This window comes from Megascapheus bottae, chromosome 16, assembly GCF_031878675.1.
Source record: "Megascapheus bottae isolate mThoBot1 chromosome 16, mThoBot2.hap1, whole genome shotgun sequence".
Taxonomy (NCBI): domain Eukaryota; kingdom Metazoa; phylum Chordata; class Mammalia; order Rodentia; family Geomyidae; genus Megascapheus; species Megascapheus bottae.
Genome location: NC_143524.1, coordinates 1704507 through 1729831, shown reverse-complemented (window position 1 = coordinate 1729831; position 25325 = coordinate 1704507). Strand labels below are relative to the sequence as shown.

Below are 25325 nucleotides of genomic sequence, written 5' to 3'. Positions count from 1 at the left end.
GGCAGACGCAAGCCTGAGAGAGTTCACACCTCAGCACCACAAAACCAGAGCAACAGCAGAACAAGGAGCCTGAGCAGAGCCTTCGAGGAATGGGAGGTGGACACAGCCAGCACAGCCATTTCTCCATGAGCGCATGCTCTAGGAGTACAGCATTCTTGTGATAAAATGACGTTAGTATGGCTGGGCTCTGGACAGGTTCTGAAAGCAGCATGAAGGGTCCTGGCGGTGACCACTCGTGGGCACCGTCACGTGGCGCCTTGTTCCTCAGCGGCACAGGAGGCTGTCATGGTTTGGGTGAGAGCTCTAAAGGAGCTCTGTACTCTTCTTAGGATTGTATGAGCCGGAATTGCCTAGTATAGAAAGCTACTAGACTGATTTCTGGGGTTTTTTTTTTTGGTTGGTCATGGGGCTTAAACTCTGGGCCTGGGCACTGTCCCTGAGCCGCAGCCCCACTTCCCATTTTCTAGTTATTAATTGGAGATAAGAGTCTCACGTTCTTTAGTGCCCGCGCTGGCTTCAATCCTTAGATCTCAGCCTCCTGAGTAGCTAGGATTACAGGTGTAAGCCACTGCACTTAGCTTAGATTTTTTTTTTAATTGATTAAGTCTTAATCCAAGTTGAGATTTCAGTAGAAAATGCCCGCTGAATGTACATGGAGACCCATATAATTTTTTTACGTTAGTCAAGTTGATTCTGAGGTTCAAGTAAAAACAATATGCTTGTCCTGAAGTGTTGTAGAGAAGGCACCTGGCCCTGGGCCCCTCCTGCCCTGGTCTGCCCCCCCCCCCCAGCCCGCTGCTGGGGGCCCATGGGTAAGGCTGGTGAGGAAGGCATGGCTTCAAAGATGACTCCTCTAACCCAAGTGACCCTGGGACGCTGCACCTGCCTTCCTGTCCCAAGCCACCTCCCCCGTCATGCCCAGGATAAAGATGGACTGGGCTCAGCGCACTGGGGACAATGCTGTGTGCACACCTTGCCGGCCCCTCTCCACGGCAATCCTGACACAAGCTTCCCATCCGTAGCCATGCCATGAGATAGGTGTTCTCAGAGGCCTGGTTTACAGATGAGAAAACTTGGACTTGGTGAAGTGACTCCAGGTCTAGTGGGCAGAAGGAACAGAGCTGGGCCTGGACTTAGTGGCTCTAGAGCCTGTTTTGCTTGTAGGTCATGAACAGGACTGCCATTGGGGGGGGAGGGCAGTCCTCAGACCAGGCTGGAAATGTCTAGTTGGTGGATAGAGTCATGGCTGCTGTACCGACACTGTGCAGGTCTCTGGAGTGTGCAGGTCATAGCAGGGCCGGGTCACTGGGTGCTGTCTGCACTTGCAGGTGACAGGGAGGGGATGGGTTACTTAGGACAGTATTTTGATTTGTATGTTGCACTACTGGAGATTGAAGCCAGGGCCCTGCACATGCCAGGCTGCCCCTGAGCTACACCCCACTCCTGTCAGAGTTTTGAATCCTCTTCAACTCAGATGCATTGACTCACTTGTCCTCCACTGGTTTACAAATACAACTTCCCTAAATTGCCCTCAAAGCATAACCAGATGCACTCCACAGGGCCGCTGGGTCTGGCCCGGCGCTGCACATCCTGTCGCCATGGAAACGCCACCTCTGACCCCTGCTCGTGGTCCCCAGTGTGGTTAGCTGGTGAAAACTCAGCCCTCTCCCGCCCAGCTCCCATTCAGTGTGTGGCTGTCACAAGACACCCGGATCGCAGGCTGTTTGCGAGCTCACTGTCTGGCTGCAAGGTGGAATTGAACATCCTGCCTTCAGTTCTTAGGTGACAGAGGAGGACTCCCTGGATCCACTGGCCATACCCCACAGTGTTACTTAATGCCATCATGAGCACTGGCCTACCAGCAGGCCTCTTCCATCCACAGATGTCTAGACAGGGACACACAACAAGTTTGAAATATAATCAAGGTCACCACTGTTACAGTCAGGGGAGAGAAGATGAGGGACTCAGTTGGGACAACTGCATAACCGTGAGACACTGGACTTTTATGGAAGGCCAAAATTGAGATGAATGAGAAAGTTATATCAAAATTTAAGACAAGGATCCCAAATCCTAAAAGACTGATAAGAGTTCACTTTGAAACTTTTTTCAGCATAAAAATAGTACAGAAAAAGTTGAAATACTAAGAAGCAGTATAAACCAAAGCTCCGGCATACTATTAAAAAAAAATGAAGTAAAAACTTCCAGGGGCCACCGGCTCACACGTGCAACCCTAGCTACTCAGGAGGCTGAGATCTCAGGATTGTGTTTGAAGCTAGCCAGGGCAGAAAAGTTTATGAGACATCTCTCTTTAGTTAACCAGCAAAAAGCCAGAAGTGGAGCATCAGCTTTGTGCAGAGAAAGCTAAGGGAACGTGCCCAGGCCTCGAGTTCCAACCCCAGTAGTGGCACAAATAAACAGAAAAGCAACAACCAAAGTGAAAAATGTGATCATGTGAGGGAGGGAGTGGGCACATGTGATGGGAATTAACCTTGAACGTTTATCACAGTGACAAAAATACGTTACATCCTTTAGGAAAATAAATGAGTGTGGGGGGGGCTGGTTTGTTCTGGCAGTTGGGACCTGAGGCTCGGGAGCGATGCACTTGAGCAGTCTTGTACACAGAGCCACTTTCCCCAGGAGCGTGGTACGGTCTGGCCCCTTTCTCCCCTGCAGTTCTCATGATCTTGCTATTCTCCCTTGATGCTCACAGGTACCAGATTCCCATTTTCTTTTCAACTGATAACTGGCCTAACTTTGTCTAATCTCCATTTGAGAAATTCTCTAGTCTCACTTTCCTCACTTAATGACATCTGCTGTTCCAGCCGGATTTCCAGCCCTTCTTTATGAGTGATGTCCTTTGTGTGTGCCTTACATTGTCTTTCGAGGACAAGGAGCAGCCTGGGAAGAGATACCAGCCAGGATAAGATGGGTGGGAAGAAACCACAGCGTATTCAATGGAGAGAGATGTTGCAGAAAGCACTAATTCCATAAGTGGTCAGCTCATTAGTGAACATATTTTTAGCTGGCCTATGCATCCATCAATAGGGGACTTGTTCCATACATCACAGCACAATGGCTAGCTCAGCGGCCGGTACTATAAAGGAGATTTGCTACATGTCTTTATAGCTCTGTCTCCAGAACTTGCAGGGCCTTCCCTTGTGAATAGTGACCGTGGGTGCTGAGAGCTTCCCACATGAAAAGGGCTCCCTGAGCCGAGTCAGGGAGCCTCGCTCTCAGGCTCTGAGTGGTCCCCTGGTATTTCCCTGAGCTTTGCCTGGGCTGTAGGCAATATCACGCCTCAGACTGCCCCTTCCTGGCCTCAGGCCCCCCGTCCCCTGTGCACAACGTGCCCGTGGAGTCTGCCGAGCCCCACCAGCTTTTGAGAGGCGCCTTGGGAAGGGTGTGAGATGTTCTTGCATCTCCCGTGCCACCAACCCCCGCTGCCTTAGTCAGGCTCTGGAGGGTTAAGTGTTTATGAGAAATGGGTTGAGACCAGGAAAACTACAGCTCACCACCTGAGCAGCACAAAGCCCAGAGCCCAGTCCTGTGGGCTAAAACCCTAGCCCAACAAGAGGCCCCAAGAAGGCTGTAGTTGTGCCCTCTGTTCACCTAAGCATGCATCTGTGTGCGTCTACTGCGCTGTGCCACAAATAATCATTGTAGCATAACACACACAGAAGGATGGTGGTGGAGGGGCTGGGAGTTTGGCCTAGTGGTAGAGTGCTTGCCTAGCATGCACGAAGACCTGGGTTCGATTCCTTGCTACCGCATACATAGCAAAAAGCCAGAAGTGGTGCTGTGGCTCAAGTGGTAGAGCCCTAGCCCTGAGAAAATCCAGGGACAGTGCTCAGGCCCTGAGCTCAAGCCCAGGACTGGTGCCAAAAAAAAAAAAAAAAAAGTATGGTGGGTGAGGGATGTGGCTCAAGTGGTACAGCATCTCCTACACTCAGAGCTCTGAGTTCAAACTATAGTGTTCTCCTCAGGGGAAAAAATGTATGGAGTGCCCACTTGAGTGTGAGGTCACAGAGGCAAGTGTGTGTACACATGGTATTACCGTTACTGTCAAAAGGTGGTGTGTGCACGCACGCACGCACACCTGTCCCTGTTGTATAAGACCTCTGTGGAAAGATCTGGTAGTAAATGTCTGTCGTCATTAGGATTGTGGCAATTTCCACCCTATTCTCTCCATATGCTGAATTCCTTTTGGCATATTCCATGTATGGAAAGCCTATTGAGAGTTTCGGGAGAGTGTGGCATAGGTGAACTCTTGGGGGCCGGGGTGGACCGTGAACGGCTGCAATGGTGACACACTCTGAGCACCTGCTGACCGGCATGGTTCAAGTCACTGTGGAACAGAACCTCTGCCAGCACAACAAAGGTTTGGGAGGGAAAGACAGAGCTCGAGGCAGGGCAGGGCCTGGGCGGCCCCCGGAGAGCGGAGCCAGCCTCTGCCCGTGTGGCATGATGCCTTCTCGGGGCCTGCTACCCGGGTTTTGTGGCTAAGGGGGGTGATGTTTGGAGGAAGCCTGTCAGTACAGCATGTTCTGACTGCTGTGTCTCCTTCAATAGTGAAGGTTTTCTGTGACTCTGTAACTTTAGGTTTTGATGAATGTGAAATGACAACCTATCGCGTAGCTTCCAGTCCATTTGCCCAGGGCACATCATGTTGTTTAACGAGCATCCTTATTTCAAACTCATCTCTCCTAACCTATACCTGAGGTCCTCCCCGCTTGCATTCGTATTTTATGTCATGCCAAAGGGGATCTTCACGGCCCAGCAGCCTTTGCTCTGGGGAAGTGACCCAGTCTGGCACCCACCTCCAGGCCTGCCCACCCAGGACAGGCTGCGGGCTCTGCCCCTGGCTTCCCGGACCCCACCTGGCTCTGGTGCAGAAGCTGGGTGGGAAGAAGTGGGCCCAGTGCCCACCACTATAAGAAAGGAAGAGAAACAGCTCCAGTCAGCCCAGAAGCCAGGCTCAGAAACCTCTGCAGCTGGAGCCGACACAAAGGATGCTTCAGACTCTGCAGCCCAAGGTGCTCAGCGAGCTGGCTTTTGTTTTGTTTTGTTTTAAGGAAAACAAAACATAGCCATTGGGAGACAAGTGCTCCAAGGCCGGGCGATGGTGGGAGATTCCAGGAAGCAACGCTGGCACCTGGCTAGGACCTGAGCAGAAGGAAAGAGTCACGAGGAAAGGCTGAAGGGTCAACAGACTTTGTGAATTATTGTGCAAAAACGTCTGGCTTTCCCATCAAAGGCCTGCTGGGCTGCAACTGGCTCGAGCCTGTGCATTTCTGAGTCAGTCACCTGAAGTATTTGACATGTGGAGATGACGCATATTCGCCAGTGCCTGGGAAGACACCGGGGCCATGTCACCATCCCATCAAGCAGTGCCCTCTGCCACACACACACACACACACACACACACACTCACACACACACTCACTCACACACACCTTCCTCAGGCAGGAAGCTGCTCTTTGCCAAGAGTGAATGGAATTCAGTTTTCCAGAGGGTGTCCTTGGCCTCCAGCTCTGTGGCTGCCCAGGGGTTGGGGAAGGTCCTGGGGTATGTTTGGGGCCGGGGGAGAGGGGCCTCTACTCTGTGCATGTCTCTCTGGGCCCCAAGAAAAACCCACAAGTAGCTGAGTTCTCCCCAGCCACACCCAGCCTCAGCCACATTCCTTCCCTTCCTGAGCCCACACTGGGTGGCCCCGCTTCCCACCTCCCACCTCACCAGTGGAAAGAGGGAGTCCAGGCCCCTACAGAACAGCCAGCAGGAAAACGAGGGGTCCCGCCGCAGGCCAGGAACATTCAGACTGCTCGGAGCTCCCCAGCCCCCAGGCTGCCCTCACTCCCGAGGAGAGAAATCCACCTTCCCTGTCAGCCCCTGGAGCTGAGCTTTCACATACTCTCCTGCCTGTTTCAGGAAGTCCCTCTTCAGATCCAGCCTTCACTTCCCCCACTAGCATGCTCTGGGGGCTGTGAGAGCGGCCAGAGCGCATGCCCAGTGTGGACTCTGCCTCCTCCTCCTCTGTCAGGAGAGCCCAGCACGGGGCAGGCAGGCGCCCCGAGGCGGGGGCGAGTGCATGGACACCCAGGTATACAGGCTGATCCTGCTCAGCTCCCCTGTTGCCTCGGCTCTTGGACCTCACGCGGTGGCCAGGCAACGGTGAGGGAGTGTGGAGAGGGAGCCCTCCCTCCGCAGGCTGTCTCAATGGGCAGGCCTCTGGGATGAGGGGCGCTTTTGCTCTGTGCTCAAGAGGCCTGGTACCCCAACTGTAATGAGGGCAAATGGCCAGCTCCCTGGCTCCACCTCCAGCTGTTCAGAGCAGAGTTGGTGCTAGGTTCCTTCTCAGGAGTCCAGGCAACTCAGAGCCCCTTTCCCAGGTCCTCAGTCAGGGCTGTGCTCTGGGACCCACAGTCTTTCTTGGATACCACCTGGCTCTGGACTACCTGGGCCTAGGACCCACGGGCCTCTAGTATCCTGTGGAAAATCATGGCCTCCTAGTTTTAAAAGCTCTTGAGGCCAAACCACAGGTGACCCCAGGGCTCATCCACCATGGCCTCACATCCGGTTCCAGCTGGTTGTCACTGGCCCTCCTCCAAGCTGAGTGCACGTGGCTGCATCTATGTGCATCCACACACCAAGCCACGGAAACACGTCTCTTACATAGATGGAGGAAAGTGCAGGCTACAAAGGTTAGACCGTCCCAAGGCGGGACAGAATGACCTTGGCTGGCCAAAGTTCTCCGATCGATACTGTCTGCGGGCCTGGTGAACACACTCCAAGCAAAATGTCCACTGCTGAATCATAACAAACCGACAGACACAGTAAGAGAATGAGCGGTAACTACCAAACGAGGGACACGGCAGGCTCTCGTTCTGGAACGCAGTGCAACACAGATACCCGATCTCTCACAGCCACTGAGAGTGCCCCTGCCACTCCAGAAGAGGAGTACAGAGCTGGGGTATCTATGGTGAAGCAAAGCCCCCTCCAGAGACAGCCGGGCAGTTATGAGGAGGGAGGACAGGAGTCCCCAAGCCCAGCTGGCAGGCCATCTATTGCCAAGGATGACAACACTGGCCAGGAGAAATAAGACAGAACCAGCACAACGCCGGGTCCAGAACAGCCGCAAGCCCACAGAGCGCCTGTCGGGGTGGTGCTGACACCCAGGACAGTGCCGGGGGGGGGAGGGGGTCTCTTTGGTGAAGCCCACTGAGTCAGACTGGAAATCCATGCGGGAAAGAGGCCTACTACCTTGACCTTGGCCTCACACTGGGTGCAAAATCTATTCCAGATGGATGGCAGGTCTACATGTGAAAGGAGAGCTAATAAAGCCTCAGAACAAACCAGAATATCTTTATGACCTTGGAGTAGTCAAAGTTTCTTAAGTAGGACATAAACAGCACTATCCAGAGAGGAAATGTTTGATTAACTGGACCACATTAAAATTAAGACCTTCTGTTCATCAAAAGACACCATCAAGAGAGGAAAAAGGCAGCCTGCAGAGGGGTGGCCATATTTGCAACCATGTGCAGATATGTATGTTTGACAAATGAGTCATATGTATAATACCAGAACATAAAACGACGTAAGGAACTGTAGCTCAGTCGGAAAAGACACCCTCACTGTAAAATGGGGGAAGATGGGAGCACCCCATACCGGAGCTGTGGGACGAGGCTCGATGTGTTTACTTCGCTCCAAGTTCACGTGATGCCACCAGATACCCATGCTGAACTAGAAATTGTAAAAGAACACCAAGCGTACATGGAGCAACTGGCCTGCGTTGCCACAGGCGTGAGACTCGGTGCCTGCTGGGCGTGGCCGGCCGGCCAGGGACCACCAGTCCCACCTCTCGGCACGCATTCACCAGCAAGAGCCAGAAACCTACATTCTTATCCCCCACCAGAACCTGCCCAGTGCCCGTGGGCAGTGGGGAGCCACCAAGGGGCCTGGCAGAGCTCAGACACCACATTGAGCCAAGGCCGCCAGCCATAAGGACGTCCATGCGACCCTGGGCAAGGCTGGCTGTGGTGCTGGGGTACCAGTGACCGGAACGGTAGGTGCACACAGGGTAATGTGCTCTGGCTTAGGCAAGAAGATGGCCGGGGACCCCCTCTATCATGACACACGCCCGTGTGGACTGCCGGTGTGGTAGTGAAGTCTCACTGCCCTGTGCTATAGCTCTTCTATCTCATCTCCCAGGACCCGCCTGGCTGGGGCCCCCATGGCAGCATGGCATGGGGGCTCCAGCAGTGCCCAGCCCTGCTCTCCTCCAGATATCCTCGCAGACAGCACACTCAGCGGAGGAGGTCGCAAAGCCCTAGGAGGTGAGGGGCCCTGGGACTGCCCACAGTGGGGCGGGTGCAGGCTGGGAGCCAGACTGAGGGCATCTACTTCCCAGCCCTGTCTCTTTCCCACCGAGCCACTCCGCCTCGCTTTTAATTTAATTAGGAGAACATTTAATCCCCCCATGCATTTCAGAGACGGGTTTGAGCCTGGCCGGGGCCGCGTGGGGCTCTGATGGGGGTGCTGTGACTCATGCAGACCTGCTCAGCTCTGTAGGGAGGGCTCCCTGGGCATCTGTGCAGACAGAGGTGGACTGGGCTGGAAAGATAACAGGTCGCATCTGCCCTTTTGTCCCCTGGTCCTGGAGTAGGCCCAGTACAGCCTCTCAGTCTGTGCCCTCCCCATCTGGTCCTACACCGGACCCAGTACAGCCTCTCAGACATCTTGAGCAAGGGGCGCAGGGGTCCTGATGCCACAGCTGGCCCTGGGTGCCCTTTCACTGTCCCAAGCAAAGATCTAGCCCTCGGTTGAATGGAGTAAGTTGTGAGCTAGCCTTATGACATTTGCCCCCAGCTCCAGAAAGGTACAGGCTGGCCCCAAGTTCACTGACAAATGCAGAATTTAGGAGACATTAGTAGAGATGTGGATGAAAGCCAGGCCGCAACGGCCTGGCTGGAAAAGAGAAACTTGAACGTCTTGGCGTGAGATTCTGCAGGGTCCAAGAGAAAGTTGAAGACATGGAAATTCTAATTAACATCCACAGGGCTGGTTTTGCTCAAGGATTTTCGAAGCTGTCATGTCGCAAGAGGCCAGGCAAGCACATGCTCGCCAGGGAGTGCTCTCAGTCACCTGGCGGCGCTTCTGCAGCTCCCTGGTGGATTCTTGTCTCTCGCTGCCTTACTGTGACCCCTTCTGCCCGGTCCCAGGGCCCTAGGCCTCTTCTGTACCCACCTGGTAGACAGGGAGCTTCTGAACACCCCTGCCCTGAGAATGATGCATCTGAGATGGAGCAGAAGAAAAAGACCGAGAAGGCAGGGACCAAATCTTCCGGAAGGATGCTTTTCTGGGAAACGGCTCAGCTAGACAGAGCTGAGCTAGAGGCCGCTGGGCTCGAAATGGGCTTGGCCGCTGGGACCATCCATGTTGGTGGGTGGGACAGATGTGTGGGTCCAGCCAGTCCTACCTGACCAGCAGCTGGGGTGGGGATCAAGGACTTTACAAAAGTGGCCTGGGTCCCGGCTCCCCTTCGGAGATGAGCTCTGTGTCAGGAGAGGAGTGGCTTCTTTCGGGGTGCCCCGGGCCAAGGGCCCTGCTGGGCACTTAGGCCATTAAGAGCCTGGGAGGCTGGGAACTTGGGGAGATGGAGTAGACTGTGGAAAGACGTGTGGGGTTCCAGGAGCCCCAGATGAGTGATGTGGGGTTCCGTCTGGGAGGCACCACAGGGAGGCCGTGGTTCGCACACACTGGTCTCACAGAAGTTGGTCCTAAGGGGAGGAAGACAGGAGGGGGCGGGTCCTGGAACCGCATGTTGGTGATTGTTGGGGTACTGGGTGCCCCTTCCCTCGCAGAGGGCCCCCACATGTGTGGGCAGCGCTATGGGCCCGGCTACCTTGTCTTTCTAGCACCCGGTGCCTGGCCCCAACTCACTGACAACTCCCTACTTTCCAGCCAGGCTTGCTCAAGGCTGGCCTCCTTGCCCCCTCCCCAGGGCCAACAGGCCCCTGAAGGAGGAGCTTTGCCCAGCCCCAGGGACCTTCTTGTAATCAAGGCTGCAGTGACCTCACCTCCCTGGGGCCCTGCGGGCGGGGAGAGCTTGCAATGGAAACAAAATGTGTCTTTATTTATGCTTTTAATTTGAATTCTGGAACTGGCCCACATGGTAATACATTTAACATCAGTGAAATGCTGAAGAAAAATGGATCTGTTTTTCAGCACCCCATCCCACCCCTGTGACCCCCCTGCGTGCATCACCGTCCCTTGCACACAAGCACTAGGGCATAGGCCTCTTCCTAACGTAGGCCCCCTGGGGGCCAGCTGCCTGCGGGAGCCGTAAGGCATCCTTAATTACAGACATCAATCACTACACAGGCTGATCAGGAGGCGAAGGAATGCAGCCCCAGTGTGGGCAGGGACTTAGCTGTCCAGCTCAGCTGACCACTGGGAATGCACGTAAGTGTGTCCACTGTGGCCTCAAATTGAGAGATGGAGGCCCTCAAGCAGGCCAGTGACCAGGGGGTGTTTAGAACCTGACACTTAGCGGTACCAGCATCCCCTGCCCTCTGCCAGGACCTCCTAGAGGGCTGGCACCTGACTCCAGAGGACACAGGTGCCAGATTCCTTGATGCCTCACCCTAATCCTGCTCCGCCTGGATCACAGCCTTTTGTTGAACCTCGTCTCCACTCAGCTCCTTCCCGCCTTCTCAACTGGCTCAAGTCCAGCAGCTGTTGGGGAGGAGCTTGCTCTGGAAAGGGCCCTGGCAGGCTCCAGGGTGGGGACTTGAACTCCACTAAGACTGGGATCTTGGCTCTGCCTGTGCCCAGCTAGCCTCAGGAGTACCAGCAGTTACCACCTACCCTAAGAGGACCCGAGGGCCAGCCTGAGCAACTGACTGACTGGTGGCAGGCAGGGCCACACTGGTAGAGAACCTGTGCCAGTCAGGTCTCAGAGGGGACACAAGAAATGTCCTGTTGTTGTAGACCACACAAGCTGTACAGACCTGGTATTCCTCTGGGGCAGATAGGAGCTCCGGCCCGAGGGTGTCTGAGGATGCGATGCCAGCGTAGCCAGCCTCTTCCCCGAAGGCTTCCTACAGAAGCCCTGGGCTCAGCAGTGAACGTGCTCCCTGGGGCTTCTTCCCGGGCCTCCAGTGCCCGTGAGCCAGTGAGGCCTGACTTTCCAGTTAGACAGATGGGGTTCACCTGCCTTGTCCTCTCAAGGTGCTAAGACACGTGGAGGCCCAACCTGGGCCCCGGGGACAGCAGGAGAGGAGAGGACTGAAGACCACGTGACCCGTCAAGGCTGGGCAGCCCCTCGGGGTGCATGATTGCAAGCTGTCCTCACTCTGCAGTGGGCCCTGCCCTCCATGCTGCACACAATACCTGTGGGGTCCTGGCCTTGCTATGGGCCTTGACCTAGGGTAAACCACTGCGGTGTGCCAGGCCCCTGGGCTTTTGCAGCCTGCCTGGTGGGCCCTTGGCGCATACCCTACCCGAAGATGCCTGGTGTGACAGCCTGTCCTTCCTGAGGCCATCAGAGCTTGCCTAGCTGCTAGTCCTGGTCCTCCAGTGACACAGGCAGCTCCCCTGAACTGTGAGCGAGGTGCCCAGTCACCCATGGGCTACACCCATGCCCGGTGACCACAGAGGACCTGGATCTTTTCAGGACCATGCTGCATGGCTTCCGATCCCTGGATAGAGAAGGACGGGGGGGAGGTGTCATAGCATGGGTGACACACTTCTGTGGTGTCTAAGCCCGTCCGAGTGCCCTGCTGACCCCCTGACCCCGCCGGAGCCTCTTAGGAACACTGAGTCACACATTGTGGGGAATCGCACGGGGCTGGGCGTGCACGGTCCTGGTGGGGCTGTGACGGCGGGGAGGAGACGGGCATGTGTCCCAGGCCAGCTGTGCCTTGGGGAAAGGCCAACTGGAAGGCGTGGAAAATCAGCCATTTCCTCCACCTGAAGGAGTGCTGAGGACAGCGGCAGCAACTGGCAGGCAGCACTGCATCTGCCCGGGCCTCTGGCCAGGCTCCACGGGGAAATGCTCAAAAACAAGGTCGACATTTTTTGGGGGGAGTGGCGGAGGGGGCTAGGAGAGAGAAAAACAATCTTCTCAGACGCTCGAAGCACGAAAACAAGTGGAAAACGATCGGTCTGGTTTTCCATAAGTCCAAACAAGAGGATCATGTTCCCAGCCTCGGCGGGAAAGGCCCCCGCTCGCCCCTCCAGCCGAGTGCCTGGGCCCACAGATGGCCCCAGGACCCGAACTGTAGGCAGGAAGGACGGCGCTGGGATAGACAGCACTTGCCAAGCACACACCTTTGGCGTCGAGGCAGCACCTTGCGGCCTCACCCCAGCCTCCCCCCCCACCCCGGGCACTCACTGTGACACGTGGGTGATGGGTGCTAACAGCGTCTCCCCTTCCAGGTCCAGGTCCTCAGCAAAGCTGTTGGTTCTCAGGAAGTGGGCTGGGCTTACTTCCAGCAGTGTGGGGCTCCTCCTCACTGTGGACAGGTGTGGGGAAGCACGTTAGTGCAAGGACAGCGCGTCCAGCCCCCACTGGGAACTGGAGGGTGGCCCCCACCCCACTCGCCACGGTGTCAGCATGCCAGCCCCAGACTGACACTGCTGTGGGGCAGACATGAGCTCTCAGGGCCCAGGGGGGTTGGTTGCTGGAAGCTTCTGCCTCGACCATCAAGCTTTCACAGTGGCACGGCGAGTGGGTAGGTATTTAGGTTGGCCCCCAGGTGCCTGACTCCTGAATGTTCAGGAATGGCGGGCAAAGACCAGAGTATCCCGGGGTAATGGCCTGCAGCTGGGCTGCACTGGAGGGTGTGGACCCCTCTCCAGCCTCACCCCTGGCGAAAGTGCTGGCCCAGGACTGGAGAAGGCCACCGGCCCCCATGCCACGCCACTATCGTTAGCCCATTGACACCGCAGCAGCTGGGACACAGAGGTGTCCCAAGCTTGGCTCTCCCCCTGGCCATAATGCCGCATCAACAACCCGCATCCTAAGAGAGGCACAGAATCTCCCCACTCCCTTCCTGCCGGGATCCCCGAGCCCTCAAGAAACATGGCACGGGAGCCCAGGGACGAGCCAGATCTGTCTTCACCCTGCACTTATCACAACTTCTAATGTTTGCTCTCAACTTAATTTTCTTCATTTAAAGTGCTTCCTGCAAAAGCGTTGAGCAGCTAAGAAGTGGAATGGTGCCAGAACTCACAGTGGCCCCTCCCCAGTCGTTTGGTACCTGCTGGCCTGCCCTGCTCCCGCCCACCGCATGTCACCACGGCTCAGGCACAGCCCCTCTCCCGGGGAGGCCCTGTTCTTGGCTGCCGTCTCTCTGCCACAGGTGTGTTCTCTCCAAGTACACACACGTGGCACTGATGAGCAGTGCTGTGCTTGCACAACGACCCACAGCTTTAGATCCACCAAGGGGGCATCTCCCATCCCGTGTTTCGTGGCCATTCAGGCTCTGTGAGTTTTAAGCCAGTCAGCTTTGTTGTTAAAAGTTGGCCTCTTGCCAGGCGCTGGTGGCTCACGCCTGTCATCCTCGCTACTCGGGAGGCTGAGCTCTGAGGATCGCAGTTCAAAGCCAGCCCGGGCACACAAGTCCAGGAGACTCTTACCTCCAATTCAACCACCAGAAAACTGGAAGTGGGGCTGTGGCTCAAGAAGTAGAGCAGTAGCCTTGAGCTGAATTGCTCAGGGACAGCGCCCAGGCCCAGAGTTCAAGTCCCACGTCTAAAGACAACAAGAATAAAAGAGTGGGCCTCTTGGAGCAGGGTGAGCATTTGCTTACTGGACACCGCAGGACTGGTTTTCCAGTGCCCCCAGTTTTCCGCTTCTGAGCCGGAACCGGCTGTTGACAGCTTGGGCAGGGCCTGTCAGGAGCACATGGAGGCGGTTGTTGCTTTCATTGTGGATGGGCTGGGCCCTCTCAGGTGTTTCCTCTGGCAGAAATGCCTACTCACGTTCTCCACTCATTAGTTTGTCACTTTTTAGGAAATGTTAATTTATTAGAAATCATAACCTTCTGTTGGCCTGTAAACCTTAATTACATTGTTTTATCATAGCATGGCTTCTCTTGTGTAGTGACATTTCCTTTGCTTTATAAAAGAAGGAAGATTTTTCCCATGCTTTATAAAAGAAGGAAGATTTTTCCCACATCAATGTAACTGTTTCTTGACTTTATTCCTCACATAAATGGACAAATGTTGGCATATATATGTGTGTTTGTGTGTTAAACTTATTTTTTAAAGGCATCTAGGATTTAGACCTAATTGGAGAGATGGTCAAAGGCTACGTGTGCAGTCTGTTTTTAAATCGTATTTTATTGTCGGGGTGATGCATAGGGGTTACAGTTACATTTGTTAGTTGTTTTTTGGTTTTTTTTTTAAGTATGAAGTAAAACAGATCCGTGAATCATTTTGACGAAAACATAGAAGAAAATCTTGGGTTTGGCAGTGAGTTGAAATATACCCAAAGCTTAACTCATGAGAGGAAAAAAAATTAGCAATCAACACTGAATTTCATCACAATTAAAAGCATTTTCTCTGTGAAGGCGAGAAGACATATCACAGATTTGGAGCAAATATTTGCACATCACTCACTCTGTCAAGCGCTTGGTCCCAGAATACATAAAGGATGCTTATAACTTGACAGTAGTCAAGCGAACACCCCAATTTAAAAATGGATTACAAATAAGCACATGTGCTGATGGTCTCTTGGAACAGGAGGGGTGTGTGCTTACTGGGTAAGCATCAATAGGCATCCTGGAAATACGAAAGAAAACCACAGTGCGATGCTATGATACTCAAGACGTGGCTAAAGTCACACACGCGCACACACACACACATACACACACCACGATCTGCAGAACAGCGGCCTCTCACACACGGCTGGTGGGAGCAGGAATGGACACAGCCACCGTGGGAAACCTTCTGTGGTGTCTTGTAACAGACCATGTGGCCTCGCGAGCCGCTTCCAGATATTTACCCCAGTGAATTGAGTATTTATGTTCACAAAACTTGGTCTTAAATGCGTGTAATAATTCCACTCACAGTTGTTGAAAGCTAGAAACAAGATGTCCTTCAACAAATGAATGCATAAACAAAGCGTGGGACAGTTGTTCCATCCAGGCCATGGAATACCACACCAGTCAGAAGAGAGCAGCTGACGACTCATACCACAACACGTGTTCTGCCTGGCAGGAAAGGCTGTCTAATGTCAAAGCCAAACATTATGTACAGGTTCGATTTCTAGGATATTCCAGAAACAACCACCACCACTACAGAGACCATAAAACAAATGGATGGCAACTGGCAGTGAGGGGGAGCACCGGAGAGGCTCAGGGCAGAGCAGCTGTCAGGATGCTGGAGCCCCTCTGTGGGACGCCTTGGGGTGGACCTGCGACGTGAGAGCTGTGGCCAGGCCCCCCCCAAACTATTTCACCAACGGCATTTTCCAGTATGCACATACAAAAAGCCACTAGGATGCTGGAGGAGCGTTGAGCAGAAGGCACATCAGATCAGGTGATTCTCCTCGGGTCACAAATGTGCACCATGGCCCTGAACAGGACCTGCCGCACACACAAGGTGATTCCGGACCTGGAATGACTGCAGGCTAGGTGACGGTCTTAAACACTGTACTCTTGGAGTTCGCTTCACAGGTATGCTGTGTGTACAGTAGGGTTATAATGAGTCAACACAGGAGGTGGTGGAAACTAGGGCTGGAAGATGAACTGTATGCTCAGAAACGTCAGTAGAATAAACTCATTGTTTGCTCCATGGAGAGATGGACAGGCATAGAATTGTGGACATGGCCTGTGTTCCGCTTGAGTATAAATCCAGTCATTCCTGGCTCTCCCTGTCCATGGGCCAGATTTAGGAACAGTGACACCCTTATACCAGAGCGCACACCTGGTCCCCAGATCATGTTTTCTAAATACTGTTCTGATAAAAGGCTCTCCAGAGGAAGGCATGATTCTAGGGCTTGCACAGGGGCATTACCAGATGCACCGGAAGTATGGTCCAGGGGAAAAGGGGACACCTGAGGAACAGTGTTGTGAGACAAACCACTGGCGGCTCAAGCTTATAATCCTCCTCTCAGGAGGCTGAGATCTGAGGATCGCAATTCAAGTCTCGCACAGCCAGGAAAGTCTGTGAGACTCATCTCCAAGCTGGAAGTGGAGCTATGGCTTGAGTTATGAAGCACTAAATAGAGCAAAATAGCTCAGGGACAGTGCCCAGACCCTGAGTTCAGTTCCCAGGTCAGCACCCAAACACGAGGAAGGTGCTGGGGACTCACACCTATGATCCCAGCTACCCAGGTTGCCAGCCCAGGCAACCGGAGACGCCTCCTTCCCACCAGCCACTAAAAAGCTGCAAGTGGAGTTGTGGCTGACACATGGACACAGGCACCAGTGGCTAGTAGTAAAAAAAAAGAAAAAACCAGAGTTCACAGAAGGATTTGACCATAACTCACACTCCTACTGCTGAGCCCAGGTTTTTTTTTTTTTTTTTTTTTTTTTTTTTTGCCAGTCCTGGGCTTGAGCTCAGGGCCTGAGCACTGTCCTTGGACTTTCTCAAGGCTAGAGCTCTACCACTTGAGCCTCAGCACCACTTCCGGCTTTTTTCTATGTATGTGGTACCGAGGAATCGAACCCGGGTCTTCATGCATGTGAGGCAAGCACTTTAACCACTAGGCCAAACTCCCGGCCCTGAGCCCAGGTTTATAGATAATTAGAAAGGAGGGCGAAACGTTCCTTCTAGGGGCCCAAAGAATAACGAGCACACGAGTGACGTAGCGGTCCACGTCAAGTGGCATCTGCTGCAGGAAATACCCACAGAAGGAGCGTCACCACACGCCTCCCAGCACCTCAGATTGCTGCACTGGTTTCACTGCACATTCAGACGCCTCGGTAATGCCCTGCAGAAGGCAGCCCTGAACGAGGGCTGCACCAGTGGCTGACTCACACCGTGAGACCCCCGAGAGGAGTGCAGACGCTCCACTTCACAGCAGTGGGGAGACACCCTCAGCCATGGGCCACGTTAACTTGGTACAGCAAGAGCAGCTTCTTGCCCCACGGTGCTCTTTCCCAGACCCACATCTGCATTCAGATCCCTGGAAAATACCAAACAACAGACGTGCAAACATCTCCCAGTGTGAAGGTCATGGCCAGCCATCCCCTGAGTGCAAGGATGGGTCCTGAACAGGGACTGGGAAGAGAGAAAGGCTGGGGGGGGGGAACGAGAGTGTAGCTTAACAGCAGTAGGTCAGAAGCCATCTACTCACGGGTGCACCGTGGTTCTATAGCACAGGGGAGCTGGGATAAGACACAGGAAAAGACTCTACTAGTGCTGCTGCTCTCCCGTTAGGAAAATGCTGATATATGGAAATGACACGTGCAAAAGAATGCTTAGTAGCTGAGATCTATCGGAACTGTGGAGGAAAGTAGAAAACTACCGCTACTGAAAAGGACCAACGGAGAACCAGCTTCCATTCCACTGATTAAATGACTCAATCCTAAAACGATTCTCCCTACCTCTTAACAGAGTCTACCAGACCTAAGGAAAAAAGCAAAAAACCTCAAGATTTGTGTTTGAGCACCTTGGCAAGCTTAATCTAGAATTTTTTTTGGAATATTCTTCAAGAACAACGGGTAAGTTACTTTAGCAGACATCAATATTTCTTCCTAAGCAGTCGTTGCTAGCGTGCAAGGAGACACAAGCAGGAAAGGGCAGTGTGAATGCCTCGAAGAGGCCCCTCCTACGCTAGGTGACCTGGAGGTGGTCTTGGCAGGCAGGGGAAGGGAGTGGATGCTCACAGCCCCCACTGACCTCCACCAACATGCTCAGGGACAACTGGAGATGCACAGAGGAAGAAACTACATCAGACACACCACCACCAGGCACGCTGTCCTCACTCCAGTGCGTGGAAGCCCTAGTTATGGAAATGGAAGCTGTCAAGGTTGTATCGCTGAGTGTAAAAGGGTATCTTCCTGACTTCCAATCTGGCTGTTTCAAATTTAAATCAAATACAAAGCAAATCCTCACAGGAGCCGTTAATTGAACACTTTGGAACCGAGACCCAATCATCAAAATATGCTTTGGAAGAGTGAAAAGATCACCAGAAAAGGTTCATATGAGCCCACCAGATCCAAAGCGCCGCTGCAAGCCAACGAGAGAAACAGAAATGGCCCAGTTAAAAAGGGCTCCTGAGCACACAAGTCCAGCACTAAAGCGTCCGCAGGCCAGCGAGCACATGGAAAGGTGTAGCAATCAGGGAATGTAAATAACCCCGCGAGCTCATGGCCCACCGGGGCCTGAGGCAGACTTCCCGCAGGAAACAGAACAGACACGTCTTAGTCATCGCTGGGAGAAGGCCCCGACAGGGCTCTGTGCCCGCAGCATCCACAGAGAGACCAGGGAAGGACCGGCCAGTCTGGAGGAACACATACACACCCTGAGGTCTGCAGGTTCTGGACCTGGAGTGAGTGCAACCACACCGGGTTTGAGTCTCAGGGCTGGGATTCAAGGACCCTGCATTCTGTTAGACAGTCCTCAAGTGACAGCTCACTCTCCTTCCAAGATTCACATGTTCTTTTAGAACACTAGAAAGAACACCAGTACGTATTTTAGCATCAGTATCACTTGTATACAAAAGGGAAGGAGCTACAAAGTGGTGGCCGGGAGAGGGGAGCTGCTTTCCAAACACCCCAAAAGCCAAGTGTCATCTTCAAGCCTGTGGGTCCGGGCTGGGCCACCCGACCCCAGAGAGGCCTGGCCCTGGCATTTTCGGAAATTAAAGTGTGTATATCAGCCGGCTTCCTGCAGCGGGTGGGGCCTGCACCTGCCAGAGAGGAATGCAGTAGTCTTGGGTTTAATCCTGGGAACAGCACTTGGGGCCCCTGCAGTGAGGGTCAGAGAGGGGCTCTGCAGGGTTGTTTTTGCAAATCAACTGGAGAGGCTGCTCTGCCAGGCATGTGTGACGAGAGACTGGGTGTGCCCCCTGCTCAGTGGGCAAACTCTGCCCCCTCCCAGCCTGTCCCCACTACAGTCACAGCCACAGAAGACCTTCAAGGCCCCAGAGCCCAGGAGGTGGGGATTTTCCCCACCACTGGTGACAATTCTTTCAGAAAGGGCTAGAGAGCAGCTACGGTACCCCGAGAGTTCCCCTCGGTTCCTCTGCCTGTGCGGACCCCAGGTTTGGTCCTCCTGAAATCTGTGGAAGAAACCCCCTGTGGTGAGCATGGCAGGTGTTGCTCTGGACACAAGGGTCCAGAAGAATGTTCTGGCACAGCACACAGTACTCCCTACGGACCCAGGGGCAAGCCCTTGGTGATGGTGAAGTCACACTTTCCCAGGACAGTCCTGGAGAGAGAGAGAGAGAGAGAGAGAGAGAGAGAGAGAGAGAGAGAGAGAGAGGGAGGGAGAGAGTGTTCATATTTAGTTATTTATTTAGGTGCTATCACCCACTGGCTGCCTTTGCCTGATCAGAGCCAGAATCTGGACCTATGTTTGCAGGGCAGAACAAAACAGTTTTGTTTTCTAGGAAAACGGGAGGCCTGAGATGGCGACTGAAGCCTCAGCCATGGCGACGGCCCGAGCTGGGGCTGCAGGCTGCCAGGTCTCCCCCTCTCTCAAGAGAGTGATTCTGAGAGCAGCACCTTCATCCCGGCCAGCGGGCCCCGCAGTGGGGAGCCTTTGGTGTCACTGGATAAAATCTGAACACAGAAGAGAGACCGGGAGGAAACACGGAAGTGTTAGTGGGTTCATGCTGGTGAGGGGATGTGTGGATGGGGTTCAAGTCCTTTCTCATTGTGGCAGATTTTCCTTCCTTTTCTTTTCTTTCTTTGTCAATCCCGGGGTTGAACTCTGGGCCTGGGTGCTGTCCTTGAATTTCTGTCCTCAAGGCTAGTGCTCTACCACTTTGAGCCACAGTGGCGCTTGTGGTTTTCTCATGAGTAAGGGCCTGGGTGGGCTTTGAACTGCGATCCTCAGATCTTAGTTCCCCCGAGTAGCTAGGATGACAGGCATAGCTAGGATTCTTTTTCTCTTTCTTTCTTTCTTTCTTTCTTTCTTTCTTTCTTTCTTTCTTTCTTTCTTTCTTTCTTTCTTTCTTTCTTTCCTGTCTGTCTGTCTGTCTGTCTGTCTTATGGGGAAGCCATGGTTGGTGCATTGTGTGGGTGACCACACCCCAGAGCATCCTCAGCTGTCTAGAACTCTGCTACTCTGACGCTTTCTGGACATTGTCGAGATATTGGCCTCAGTTTCCCTGGCTGGGCTCCTCAGGTGGAGCCCACATGTAGAGAGTGTCCACCCTGCCGCCCACCACCCTCGGTGGTGGCGTTTGTGTCTGGGTCTCTGCCAGGGCCTTCACCCAGCTGCTCACCCTCCCTCCCCCTGCTCACAATCCTGTCTAATCTCCCAGGTGCAACCCAAGCCTTCTTCCTCCACACGCCTTCCAGGCTCTCTAGCGCGTGCCTCCTCCCATCAGCGGAGGGGCTTAGGTGTCCCTGGCTCCGGACCACGGGAGCCTCTCTGGCCTCCTGCCCCTGTCCCTCCAGTGCCTGGCACAGCTCATACCCAAGGGGTTTACAGAAGCTGCCTCTCCTTCCCATGGACAGGCCCCTTTTCGGGCCTCCTTAAAAAAAAAAAAAAAAATGCCCCCTCCTGGCGGATCCGCCAGAGGCCTGCGGACCCTGCCCCTCCGTGGAGAAGCCCTCCCTGGGGTATCTGACAGCTGCAGCCAGGCCGTGCGTGACATTGCCGAGCCGCAGGCCCACAGCCTGTGCCAGCTGCCCGTGCCCGGCTCTCACACTGAGCCAGAGCAGCCCTGCCGCCACCTGTGTCTGCGCTGGGAGGCGAGAAGTAAGGGACATGGACAGAGAGCACAGAAGCCATTCCCACAACAGCTGCCAGGAACGAGGCCGCGGGCAGAGGGGGAAACGTAGATGCACAGCTGGCACCCGGTTCCGCTCGGGCAAATACCTTGCTTGAGTGGACACCTGTTGTTTTTGTGCATGCCCTGCACCCAGCCTCGCTTCTGAAAAGAGCTAGCATCTTCTGTAAGGGAGCGTCCTTTCATTGTCTTAGCATTTGGATTCAGGTATCCATTGGTCATGCCTAGAATGGGCTTAGTGGCTCAGATCTCCGTGTCAGGGACATGGCTGCACGTAGAAGGGTAGAGTAGCATACTTCATAGAATTGGGTTTTTTTTGGGGGGGAGGGAGAGGGTGGTGAGGACCTGGCCCTGGCCCCTGGTCCACATTATAGGAGAATAAATGACCTCTTTGTTTGGGGTTTGCTGAGCCGGTGGATGGATGTAGCTTGTGACCTCTCCTCCTCCTGTCAGAGAGTGGCTGCTTGAGGAGACAGCTGTGTCCCAGGGCCGAGGGAGAGAGAGGCAGAACAAGAGTGGAGTCGGGTGGGAAGGGCAGAGCATGTCGTCTCAGCCCTGGGGTCTGGCTGTGTCTGCAACAGTGGGGTCCAGGTACAGGTGCCAGAAAAATGTCCCTTTGTCCTACATCTACTTTGGTTGGGGCTCCATCATTGGCAGCCAAGAGTCCTCGGGAGTCCTGTGACACTTGGGGCAAGGTGTGGGGTGCAGGGAGCCTAGCAGATAGAAGAGGTGCATTCCTTCAGACAGCCCTTTGAGGCTCTGCATGTGGAAGGCAGGGACGAAGAAAATGGTTGGGAAAGGAGCTGGCCTGGGCTCCGGCCTTGGGAACTCTGGGGCTTGCTAAGTCTGACGGTCAAGGTTCTGCTGAGCCCGTCCACACTCAGGTAGACCAGTGACTGGAGCGGTATAGACTTGGCATCTCAGATCTGTCAAGTTTTTGACCATGACACAGATGTGACTGGAATGAAAAGATGGTCTTCAGAATTGTAAGAAATCCCCTGTCCCTGTGGCGGTGCAGGCTTCAGCTCGCACCAGTTTCTGAGGACCTGGAAATGGTTTTTTGGGCTCAAGGATGCGTTCTACGTAGTGAGGCTGCCGAAAAGGCCGCAGCAGAGTCAAGACAGCGAGCCCAGGAAATAGAGAGCAACACAGCCACTGCCCGCATCACTAAAGCTGTGAGAAGCCACTGTCCAGGGCTCCCCAGACGCGTTTGCAGCGGAAGGTTCCAGCAGCAGATCCCGCCCCAGGAAACTTTAATATACAATGGAATCTGGGTTAAGCACTATCTTCTCCAAAAGCTGAGCTCACAGGACATTCCCCAGAACCTCTGGAGGTCTTTGGAGGAGGAAAACAACAGGGGGAAAAAAAGTGGCCTTGGTTTTCAAGGCAAAATTACACAGGAAGAAAAAAATGCCTCTAATTTAATTAAGAGCGATCTTTCCACCTTCGTCCCAACGTGGCGGCAATGTGCCAGCTCTGAGCTTCACACAGTAATCACAGCAAGTCGTGAGGGAGAGGCCTTGGACACCCGTGCAGATGGTCTCAGATGCTTAATGGGGAAATGAGTTGCAGGCCTCGCTCTCAGCATCCGGCTCCAGGCCCTGGCTACCAAAGCCACACATCTGTTGGGGCCCCACGCCCCCAGGCCCCGAGGGCGCGGGCTTGAGAAACACAGGTCCTTTCCCAGACTGCCTTCAGCCAGGCCAGATCTGGGGCCTCAAGGCCCCCCATGGCTCCTCTAGCCAGCGCCTGGACATAGTCAAAGCCACCCCAGAGCTGGGGAAAGCTCAACGTCAAAATCACGTTAATGACTGGTGTCAAAAGGAATGGACTCAGCCTGGCGCCCCCACCCCTGCTGGCTGCAGGAGGGCTGTGAGAGGAGGGCTGGGGACCCAGGAAGGCTTCGCCACCACCCCTCTGCTACGAACACCAGCCGGTGACATGTTGGCATTTGTTCAGTGCCGCCCGTGCCTCTTCCCAATCCTGCTGGATGTGTTGAGCGCGCCAGTTAACTGGTCAGCGCTCAAGGAACTCCCAAGAATCAGGACGCCCAGAACTGAAGATGATGCTGACTTGGGAGATAGCTTGGTCCAAGGAACAGAAAAGCCCGGGGCTCAGGGAGACAAGATGTGGAGCGGGGCGGGGCAGGCAGCCCAGGAACCTCCCAGGCCTCTGTGGATGGCGTGCGGAGATGAAGAACCGACCTCCTTTGTTCTCCAGCACATTTCCTCTTTAGCCTTCTCCTCAACCTCCCAGACACCGAAATAAGTACCCCTGACTCAGCAACCTGATAAACAGGGCAAAGCACCAGCCAGAGGGACTGCAGAGCAGCCATGCAGGGGAGCCTTCAGTGGGGGACAAATTCTATCGCAAAGAGCCAGGGGTGTGGTAGGGCTCAAGTGGTGGAGTGCCAGGCGAGCAAGTGTGAGGTCCCAACTTCACACCTCAGTCACACACACACACACACACACACACACACACACACACACACACGGGAGAAAACTCAAAACCATTCCTGACTCATCGCTCCAGCAGTGGGCAGCACAGAATCTTGATTATGTTGATGGGGAATCAAACCTATTTCAGCAGCATCGAAGCCCTCTCCCCACCATTGCAAGGCCATGGATGGGTCTGAAAGGCCAAAAACAGCTTAGGAAGGTCTATCAAGAAACAAAGTGAGGATGGAGAATAGATCACCTAAAATAGAATCCAAACAAACATTTCTAAAGGAAAAAAAACAAGTCTGAGTCAACATTAGGGGAACTCTGGATTACAGCTAGTGAGAATCCTACTAAGAGACAGGCACTTTTAACATGGTCCCAAAGTGTCACAACATTTGCTTTTGCTGTGCTATCCCTCTCCTACCTCCTGCACACTGCCAGTTTTGAAGGTTGGACCCCCTGTTCCAAGTACAGTACCCTGATTTTACATTCCTCCTTTCCTCCCACCTAGGTCCTGGGGCTTGAACTCAGGGCCTGGGTGTCGTCCCTGAGCTTCTTTGGCTCAAGACTAGCGCTCTATCCCATGAGCCACAGGGCCGCTTCCAGCTTTCTTCCAAATAGTTTGCTGGAAACGAGAGGGACTTTTCTGTCTGGGCTGGCTTTGAACTGCAGTCTTTGGATCTCAGCCCCCTCTAAGTAATGAGGATTACAGGCATGAGCCACCAATGCCTGGCTTGTAGCTTTTGTCTTGATTCCATGCGGGGGACTAATGGACAAGGCCTTTGTCCCAGTTAATTAGGGATTTATTTGAGGAACAAAATGGTGGACAATACCTGCAACCATAAAACAGTCAAAACAGTCATGTGACCTGGGGAGACATTACTGTTTGTGACACAATAGACCACTGAAAGCCTTGGAGCACACTCTACAGAGTTTCTCTGGGAAATTAAGGCATTAAAAAGTACCTGAGTGTGTTGAAGAATTTTTTTTTTTAAGCAACTGAATAAGTGCTAAGAAAAGGTCAGAAGCTGAGTGCAGTGGCTCATGCCTGTAATTCTAGCTACTCTGGTAGAGATTGGAGGATCGTAAGTCAAACCTCCGTGAGACTTCTCTAGTAACCAGCAAAAAAGGGGCTGGAGGCATGGCTCCACCCATGAGAGTAAGAAAGCCGAGCAGATGTGAGTCCTTGAGTTCAAGCTCTGACAGAGAAAAACAAAATCTGGTTGTCAGGAACTGTTCAGAGAAGTTCTCCTCTAGCAGATTTCCACATTCTCCTCAGGCTGGGAAGGGAGGGGAAGACGTTGTAAACAACTCAGTGGATGCTGGAGGAATGTTCCAGTGCAGTTGATTTGCCTTTTGTCCTTCCTTTACTTCCTATTTTTTCCTCTTATTCTGGGTAGCCAAGGAAATCTGTCATAGTGAACCCAACATAAAGTGAACTTAAGAACTACACATGATAAAAAAAAAACATTCCAGAAAAATAGCCCACAAGTCACTTACCAGGTATGTCCTGCAGCATTAGAAAAAGAATCCAGAGGCAGCCAGGTGCCTGTGGCTCAGGGTTGTTATCCCAGCTACTCCTGAGGCTGAAATCTGAGGATTACAATTCAAAACAGCCTGGGCAGGAAAGTCTGTGAGACTCATATCTCTAATTAACCACCAAAAAGAGAAAAACCAGAAATGGCTCCAAGTGGTAGAATGCTAGCCTTAAGCACAAAAGGACAGAGACAGTGTCCAGGCTCTGAGTTCAACCCCTAGGGCCTGCACACACACACATAACACACACACACACTCACAAAATCCTCAGGCAGGAAGATTCCAGTGTCCAGAGTTATCACATCATGTTAGAAGTATGCAAAGAAACAACATCTGAACCAAAAAGTAGCCTTTTGCCAAAGAAACCGTCCCTGAGAGAGCACAGACATTGAGTTTACTAGACAGACTTTATGAAAAAAAAATGCCCAAAGATG

At 53.5% G+C, this 25325-nt stretch overlaps 1 protein-coding gene across 2 annotated transcripts in view; it reads right to left on the bottom strand.

Annotated features, from left to right (window-relative positions):
- The window catches only part of Kcnq1 (potassium voltage-gated channel subfamily Q member 1), a 257114-nt gene that overhangs the window by 113675 nt on the left and 118114 nt on the right, over window positions 1-25325 (bottom strand). For both annotated transcript variants that reach the window (XM_090347156.1, XM_090347157.1), the window contains exon 11: window positions 12392-12512. In XM_090347156.1, the coding sequence (XP_090203282.1) occupies window positions 12392-12512 (121 nt within the window). The remainder of the gene's footprint in view (window positions 1-12391; window positions 12513-25325) is intronic.